The sequence below is a fragment of the Amphibalanus amphitrite genome, unplaced genomic scaffold (genome assembly GCF_019059575.1).
Source record: "Amphibalanus amphitrite isolate SeventyFive unplaced genomic scaffold, NRLGWU_Aamphi_draft 000884F_arrow, whole genome shotgun sequence".
Lineage (NCBI taxonomy): Eukaryota > Metazoa > Arthropoda > Thecostraca > Balanomorpha > Balanidae > Amphibalanus > Amphibalanus amphitrite.
Window position 1 is genome coordinate 259,328 of NW_024882378.1, and position 9,247 is coordinate 268,574.

The 9,247-nt window shown below is 51.3% G+C and overlaps 1 protein-coding gene across 1 annotated transcript; it reads left to right on the plus strand.

The window, feature by feature from the left end:
- The first annotated feature begins 3,418 nt into the window (after positions 1-3,418).
- LOC122367639 lies at positions 3,419-8,674 on the plus strand. Its single transcript, XM_043340945.1, has 3 exons — positions 3,419-3,836; positions 4,360-4,420; positions 6,857-8,674. Exons 1-3 carry the CDS (start codon positions 3,687-3,689, stop codon positions 6,988-6,990), a joined length of 345 nt encoding a protein of 114 aa, XP_043196880.1. The 5' UTR covers positions 3,419-3,686; the 3' UTR covers positions 6,991-8,674.
- The last annotated feature ends 573 nt before the right edge of the window (positions 8,675-9,247 follow it).

Here is a 9,247-nt window from a genome sequence, read left to right on the forward strand (position 1 = left end):
AAGATCGGTATGCCGCCCCTATCAGATGCAAGTGCCGCCCCCATCAGATGCGAAATGCCGCCCCTGATCGTTATTGCCGACCCAGTGAAAATCCGTTGTAATACGCCCTGGAATTTAGAGTCCAAATTTTAACGTGCGCACATAGCCGCGCACGGCCGGTCCCCTCACTGACTTCACCTGGTTACGGCCTGCCACCAACCGCAACCATACCTGTCAGGCCAGGCCCATAAATGTCAAGCGCCCGTCGCGCTTCCAACCCGGACTGTTGTAACCGGGAACGCGTGCTCTCACCACGCGGAGTCCAACGCTCTACCAACTGAACTACGGTTAGCTGCCGGTTCCGTAGCTTAGCTGCCGGTTTCAAAGCTAAGCTTTTGAGAGCAATTGTCGTACTTCGCTGTTTTGCATCAATATCGGCCGAAGATGACGTCACTCTGATGTCATTTCCGGCCGACCTATAGTAGCTACAAGATGTTGCTGGTACACAAGGTGTCCAATCAATGCAGCCAAAGGTACTGAAACTTTCGTGTTGATACCTCCAGTGTTTTAGAAAATATTGCAGAAAAACGGGAGGGCCGAGGGGGCTCTGTATAGCCCCCCCCCCAGTGGGGCGCAGGCTACACAGATGGAAGATCTTGATATTTTAGAAAAGCGTTATGAAAAGTTATTTGTGGCAGATTAAATGCGGTACCTTCGTCGGTAAAATTTGCCATATTGAGCAGTCAATGGCAGCAGACAAAAACGAGCATCAAATATTTGCCAATACCAGAGCTGCAGCCGCGACCCGGACGTCCATATCAGGGCATAACTATGTATTGAATGAATGAATGAATGAATGAACGAATGAATTCAATGAATGGTTCAGACAGTTGGGTGCGGTGTTCAGCTCCATTCATTCATTGCCCCAGTGAATTGCCCCAGCCCCGGGCATTCAGCCACGGGCAGTATTCTGAGTCCTCTCTTGCAAGGAAATTTGATCTAGTTTAAAAACTAAGCTCTTGAGAGCGATTGTAGTGCGTAAACCAAAAATGGGCCTGATCGGACTTGTCAGCCCATAGGCGGCGGAACGGGGAGGGCACCGGGGCACCGTGCCCCTTTGATTTGGGCATTTTAACATTAGCCCTATGGGCGTTGCATGATGGAAAGAATGGGACCAAAAGTCGGCAGTGCCCCCCCCCCCCCTTAACTGAAGGTGTTCCGCCGCTACTGTGTCAGCCGGCGGTCAGATGCTAAATTGCGAACAAGCAAAAATGCTGATAATTTTTACTTTGACCTGACCTGTGACGTCATCGGTGACCTCGAGGTCAATGCAAATCAGTTTCCCTTGACAGTTTTTCCAGGGCGATCAGAAGCCCCTTGAATTTTGACGATCGACCCAGTGGTTTCGGAGATCATAGGAGGGGGCTCTGAAGAGCCCCCTCAGTCACTCTCGTTTTGGAAAATACCCCAGTCATGCGCGGGTTAATTATTTCAAGCTGCACGCAGGCTTACACTGATAGGTGTGCCTAGTTTGCAAAAACAAGACTTATTTTATGGACACAAACTCCGTTATATACCTAAGTCAATATAGACAACCCAGAATATCGAAAACGAATATCGAATAACCTCCGCAGAGTTGTATACCAGTCCACTGAACACGCAGAGTCCAAAGTGACAGCATTTTGACAAATAACACTGGCTGAGGACTGCCACTGGAGTGTGTCTAATGAATTCCGGTACTGGTTTCAATCATGTCAATCAACAGACCCCCTGCCATCCCCCTTCCATAGCACCAGTAGAGTTCATTAATGTCACCAACACTGTGTTATGTCCATTGCAGGTCAACGCATGGTTTCGATAGCGTATCCGGCTGAACTGATAAATTCCACACTTGGACCATTAGCTGCTGCAACAGTTTGCGTTTGCCAGTGATAGTTAATTGCTCAAACAAAGAGGGGATTCTTTGGAGCTTCTTCTTTTGAGTTCTACATACTCTTATGAGGGTTCGGAAAGTGCTATTGCAATTGAACATTGGTGAACCCAGCCGGACGTTTTTTTTTTTGGGGGGGGGGCAGTTGGCCGAAATGGCCCCTTTCTTTCCATGCACCAAGTAACAAGTAACAAGTTTTAACATAGATGTTAAAACTCGGTCTTTTTCTTGAGGTGGGCAAACGGGCTTGGGGGGGGGGGCATAGCCCTAAATGCCCCCCCCACTTAATCCGTCAGTGAATTGCTAGAGCTTTGAAAGTGCTAGCTGGTTTATACAGTTTTGCGTGCGTAGCCCAATTAAGCTTTACTGCAAGTTCTGTATAATATTGCTCATTATAACGCCTTTTGCTGATCAGCAAGCGAGTACGATGCACCAAATGAATGTGAGATTCACTCAAATATTTCTATTCCTATACTGGTGGATGCCACTGGGACATTTAAAACATTTGTCCCTCCCGCAGTGCACGAAACAAGCTGGCGTAATTTTGCAGTTTTCTTCACATAACAATAAAGCTAAAATACCTTTCGTATTAAAAGTTTGCTGAAAACTGCATAGCAAGGTATAAGGAAACAATATGCGTTTATGCTTTTGGGAATTTGATTCTTTTGGGGGGTCGAGTATGATATGATCCCTGCAGCGTCTAAAGCGGCTTTTCTGGATCCGACAGTGTCTTCCCATCAGTATCGATGCGAGCAACTTTAGCGAGCGTCATTTGAGCGCAATCATGTATGATCAATTGGCATTGACAACATTAATTTAAAGCAATGGAGAGGCGCCAGAACGGTTCGCTCAAGCTGCTTGAGTCAAACGCTGCTGCTTGAGCTGTCCAGGTGGCGGCAAGCATAAATATTTGGAAGGCGTGGGAGGATGGGGTTAAAATGTGTCAGAGCTCTGGGTTTTTGACCTGAGTTTGACCTCGCACTTCGCAAACTTTAGGTAGGTAAGTGACGTCTGTCCCTGACCCAGGTCATGGCCTGCACTTTCATATGTTACGTGATTCAGAGGCCATCTATCTATATTGCGAAAAATAAATAATTGTGTAATGCACTCGGTTGGAACGTGTGCTGGTTTTCAATCACTTTTTAACTGTGCCACTGGTTTTTCATTTTCACGATGAGCTGCTGTATAGGCTGGTGAATCCAAAAGCCGGCCTTGGATCGGTACTCCGGGAGGTATTCGCCCCAAATACCCCCCGCCCCCCTGGACATGTCAGTGATGAGTGAGCTGCTGAAACTGCATTGCATATAGATCACTCGGTACATCGCGGTAAGTCAGTATACCGCCTCACGGGGAAGCCACTATAGCACCTTCCCATTCAGTGTTCACGCCACCATTCATTGCCACTACTCTCCCATTGACACACTCACTCATCTACTCAAAACCCGATTGAAATCCACCCCAGTTTGGCCCAGTTATCATCACCTGAAAACTACAATCCCACCGACACAGGGCAGCCGCCGGCGTCGGCACTTTGACGCCCGTGCGCGCGCGCGCCGGTTCAGAAGCTAGCACCCTCCCACTTCTGAAGGCACCGCGGCGCCCGGATCAGAGGCGGCCGCTGATTGGTCGGCCGCCGACATAGACTCGCCGACGGCCGGCCGCCGGCCGCCGCCGCCGCGGCCGCCAGTGTGCGCACGGTGACGGTCGCGCTGGTGATGGGTGCTGAGGGCCTCGTGGCCGCGTGGGTGCTGTGAACGAGTGCGCGACCGCTGCCAAAATGCCGCACGGCGACGAACAAGGCTCGACGGATGAGGTGAAGGTGTTCAAACACGAGGAGGATGATGAGGATAATTTGGGAGCGGAGGACCTCAACGTGGAGGATGGGCTGACGGAGGACAAGAGCAGCCTCATCACCGAGTCGGAGACGGTGAGTCATGACTCTAGCATCTATCTAGAGTCACTTGAGCCGTCAGGTGAACTCAATCATTCCCCAGAAACTCTGCAATGAGCGTGTAACTCCGTGCATTGTGGCTTTGTTGACTGCGTCGGGGATACCGGCCGGCCAGCGTCTCAAGAGCGCGCGGTGGCCGGCGCCGCGTCGGGAACTGGTTCCGAGACCTTGAGCGGGCTCGCGCCGGCCGGCCAACCCGCAGCAGTGGACTCGGACACCAGATGGGGCCCCGGGCCGTTCAGCAACTGTGCACAATTTTCGCCGGTCATCTCACAGCTACCGGAGTGGACATGTTATTTACTTGGACGACGTCCACGCTGCGACCGCCATAAAAACACCCGGCCAAAGTCAGATCTGCACGTTGTCGCTATGCCAGCGCGGCCGGACTTTGGTGGGGTGTAATGTTAGCGAGTGTTTATTTCACCCCTTTAGGGCCTCCTGAGGGAAGGGAGAGTTGACTCACAACATGTGACACTGTCTCCTGTTGTTTTGGTTCCAGAAAGCGACTGATGCGGGCTCCAACCGTGAGAATGAAGGCGGCTCGGCGTTCGGACCTCTCGGTAAGCCGGGGATCGGGGAACCCGGCTCCCCGTCGGCCGACAATCCGCAGTCGCGGAGCGAAAACTGACTGCACTTTGGAGGGAACGGGTGCGGGTATTGGGGCCCAGAAATATAAGAAATATGAATTAAAATTCCCGGAACTAACGTTTGCCTTTTTTACACATGCATGCGATTTTGATGCGCTCAAAACCGTGACCGCGGCTCTTGGCTCTTGGCCTGTGCCTGTGCCACCTTCCTTCGCTACTTTTTGGGAAGGGATGAGTGGATGTTAAGTTACGATATTAATGATCCAAAATTTGTTCTAAATTCGGGAAATAGATAAACGAGACGGGTTTGATAACATCACAGCGTTTATTTAATCAATAATTTGGATGAGAAGATTGAGATAACGTCTGTGGGCCCGTCCCCATCCAATTAATTTCAACAATGACACCGTGTTATTACACATTATTTTTCATTTATCAAAACAAAGGGACGGCCATATTTCTGATACCACCTGGCGGTGAGGGCGGAAAGCGATAATGTGCACGCGTGACGTGATGGAATTTTTGGCATACGTCGTTTTTCAACAGCTTCTGCACAGCTGCCTCTGAATTTTGACGTGATTTCGGTAAAAGGAAAAGGTCCAACGTGACATTTGTGGCACTCTGCTTTCGCTTAATGTCTAGCTTGGGTTTTGCACTGAAGGTTTGAAGAAGTCTTGCAAAAAGTTATTTCGATGTTCTGAAAAATAGCTTTGCATTTTTCCCGTTTCACAGCTGTTATAAATTACTTGTTTATTGATTCTCCGATGTGCTTATTCATTCATATCAAATCGAAATCGGTGATGGATTAAATGAAATACCTCACCAGCACGTGAAGTGGACACGATTTTCGTTGGATCTTTTTATCGATGTGTTGTTCCTAGATATTTTTGACCGATTCATTAGGGACCTAGGCAAGGAAGGGTGGTGTGGGTCACCCTAATTTGGAACAGGTGACAGGTTCTCTGGTTTTTGTCGCGAGTCTGACATATTAATCGATGTTTTGGGGTTCGGATTGTGTCGTATGTGATGGCCTGGTTGTGAAGCAATTAATTTCTTAATCTGTCAGCATAGAATATATCTTGTCTTGAAGGTACACCGACTACATACGATAAGGAAAGAACAGTCAGCTTTTTCAGTTAGTTTTTTTCTGAACTGATGGAATTTGATGAACAAGTCAATGGTTTGTGGTTTGAATAACCATAACAAATATCTGCAGTATGGCTTGCATACACATTCCTGCGTCATATCATTCTCACTTAACCTCACTAAATATCGGCGATCCCACTGTTGTATGACTATCCCACTAGGTGCAAACTTTCCTCACGTTGTCCTGTATCCCACAATGTCCCACTGGGTCCCACTACATCCCACCCTGTTTCACTATCTCACCCTGTCCCACTGCATATCTCGCCACCATCCCAACCTGCCCCACATTATCCCAGCTGTTTCCACTGTATCCCAGTAAGATATCCCGCCTGGTCCTACTGTATCCAAGTATGTCCCACCCTGCCCACTTATTTCCACCGTGTCCCACTGTGTCTCGTGCTGCCATTTCACCTGGCCCCATCGTATCCCACAGTATCCCACCTTGTCCCACAGTACCCCACCGTGTCCCACTGTATCCCACAATATCCCATCGTGTCCCACCGGTCGTTAAGCCCTCCGTGACGGCTAGTTCGGGGTCGTTTTTGTCGACGGGACGCTAACAGCGACCTTGGCTTGTCTGACCACAATACTATCACACCAGCATCGCAGCATTATTAAATTCCTCCTTCTAATGAGGCGACAGCGTCCGCGCCGAATTTGCCTTCGGAATCCGACGCGCGTCGCGATTGGTTCCCGAGAGGTGTGATGTGGCGTGTGCGTCACGATAGGTGTCGGGGGTGGTGTTAGGTGGTGATGGTTACATAGGTGCTGATTGGTGCAGTTGAGGGCAGGGGGAGGGGAGCGCTTCGTGCCTCAAGATGACAGGTGGGGATGGGTGGGGGATTAGAACGGAATGACAAGATGTGTTTTTGTGTGATCTTATAGAGCTGGTATTTTGTTAGTTGATCAACAGGAGAAATGGACATTGAGTGACATAAAGACGACTGTTATTGATTTCGAAGTTGACAAGGTAATTTTGCAAGCGTTTTTTGCCCAAGTTATTGTCTCTTGAGCTTAGCTTTCAGCATAACTTTGCTGTTCTATGTAGGTATCATACATCTGATGCAATTTCTGGAGGCAACGACATAAGTTATTTCAGATGATCACTCAAACGACAAGGGCTCCGCTTATTCCTGTCAATATATATTTTCCCCATCTCACAATTAGTCCTTGTTTGCCGCACACCAATATAGCCCTTATCGTCGCCTGTTTACGCTTGCTGACCACATGCTGACCCTGCGACATTGGCGTGCTCTCTGGCAGGTGGGAGGCCGTACGAGCCCCTGGCTGAGCGTCACCCGTTCAGCTACCCATACAGCCTCTACTCGAGCTACAGTGGATCCCTCTCAATGGTAAGTCCTGTGGGGATACTGGGCGGGGGGGGGGGGGGGGGGTGAGTGGGTAGGGGTACAGGGCGTACCACATACGGAGGTTAGTCAAGACGGGACATGCTAGAAGGTGGACCAGGAGAAGCCAGGGAAGCTTGATTGACCCTGACTTGCTATGCTTGGCGGCTCATCATTTCCGCCATATATTCATCACTAAAAGGTGACCATAGAATATTCCACATCAAGCGATTCGATTCGTCTTATCGAACCAATCCTTCTGAAGCTGATGTTGGAAGGACGTGGTGGTTCCGCAACTTGGACACCATGTTTGCTTAGTTCGGCAGCCGTTCCGCTGTTTGTTCGTCAGGTGGCTCGTTTGGTTACCGGACTCCATCCAGTGTGCGTTGACCGTTTTGCATTGGTGGGGCTTGTTTGGTTACGGCAGCGGCTTCCAGCAAATATGCGTTTAGCCTTTAGACTGTCCCGTCTGGCCGGCTGTCTGCCAATCGTCTGTCTGGCTGTTGAGCAGCTTATTAGCTTGCGAATTCAGAATTGTTCGCTAAATTGTTCGAAGTGTCCACTGTCCATTTCGCTTGCGGAAGGGGCCAGGATGCCCAGAATGCTCTCCGCTAGGTTGCAAGTGTCGCTTTCGACACTATTTGGCAAGGTGTCCAGTAATACTCCACGAGGCGTCCTGGAACCAGGAGTGTAATAATTGCGTTACGGGGTGACTGGGCGATCCCTGACTGTCCGGCAAAGTCGCCAAGTCTGTCGATTCGAGAGTCGAGACTGTCCAACAGTCTGTGTCCAGTACATATTTGCCTCAGTCTGCCTGCTAAGGTATCTGAATGTATCCAGGCTGGGTGGTATGCCGGCCAGTCTGTGTCCAGACTCCAGTCTGCCCACTAAGGTGTCCGGATGTGTCCAGACTGGGTGGTATGCCGGCCAGTCTGACAGCGCCGCGGACCCGTCGCCGTACCTGCCGTTATCAGGGCAGCGATCAGCTCGGACCGCGCCGGGTCGGCCAGAACCCGTCCGGTTATCAGAGGGATCGGTGTGGCGGTGACTGGAGCCGCCACTGACGGCGACTGGAGCGGCCACTGACGTGGGACTGATGGTGGGGCTGACGGTGACTGGAGCGGCCACTGACGTGGGACTGGAGCGGCCACTGACGTGGGGACTGACGTGGCTGGGGACTGATGTTGGGACTGGCGGTGGGACTGACGTTGGAAGTGACTCAGGAACTGACGGAGACGGACGGCGGCTGACGGTAGGACTGAACTAAGGTTTGAACTGACGCAAGGACTGACGGCCACTGACGGCAACTGACGGTGGGACTGACGATAGGACTGACGGTGGGGCTGACGTGGCGACTGGCGTGGGGACTGACGTTGGGGCCGATGGCGACTGAGGCTGGAACTGACTGAGAGTGGGGGAGGGGTGACTGGAGCGGCCACTGACGGCGACTGACGGTGGGACATGGTGGGACTGACGCGGTGACTGACGGCGACTGATGGCGACTGACGATAGGACTGATGGCGACTGAGTCTCTAACTGACGGTCGGGACTGACGTTGCCCGGTGGACTGATGTTGAGACTGACGTTACATTACGGCTGAACTGACGTTAGCGTTGACGGCAACTGCCATTGCCTGTCATGACAACTGAAGACAACGAGCTGGCCATTTGATTGCCATGAATGTGATATGAACAATTGAAAATCAACATATTTTTAATTGTCTTATTGAGCCAACGTTTACCATCATTCACTTTCTATTTTAATTCCTGTCTGACTGCAACCGCGAAACTTTGCGGCAAGAGCAGGCGCCAGTATTCATCAGGCTGACTCACTGCAACCGGTGCCAAGGCGACTTCACCTAAACTTTACGCCCCTGGCCAGATGGTCCCGCCGGGTTCCAACCGGGCCGCCTAGCTCCGCGCGCCATGGACTATTTCCAGCCATGCGACGCTATCGCGGGGCTCCCGGTTAACGAGGCGTGGCCGGCGCACCGCCTGCGTCACATCTGTCTCATGTGTGCACACCTGCGGCGCATTGGCCGCCGTGCGGCGCCAGGTTTGTCTGCGCCAGACGTGCGGCGCTGCGGTTGGACGGGAAGGAGATGTCTGGGACGGATTGAAGAGGCGTGCCGCAGCTTCCGGTGGGCGAAGTGGAGGACGCCGGCAGCTGAGGCAGTTGCAGGGTTGGGTGGACGCCAGAGTGATGTGGCTGACGTATCCAGAGTGATGTGGCAGACGAGCTACGAATCAGAGTGATGTGGCTGGCTAGACGAGCTACAAGTTCAGGTTTCACGTAGGTATGTGCAGCT

Coding starts and splice junctions, on each gene's coding strand:
- LOC122367639 (XM_043340945.1), top strand. CDS start 3,687: ATGCCGCACGGCGACGAACAAGGCTCGACGGATGAGGTGAAGGTGTTC. Junction 3,837..4,359: donor TCATCACCGAGTCGGAGACG/GTGAGTCATGAC, acceptor TTTTGGTTCCAG/AAAGCGACTGATGCGGGCTC. Junction 4,421..6,856: donor CTCGGCGTTCGGACCTCTCG/GTAAGCCGGGGA, acceptor GCTCTCTGGCAG/GTGGGAGGCCGTACGAGCCC.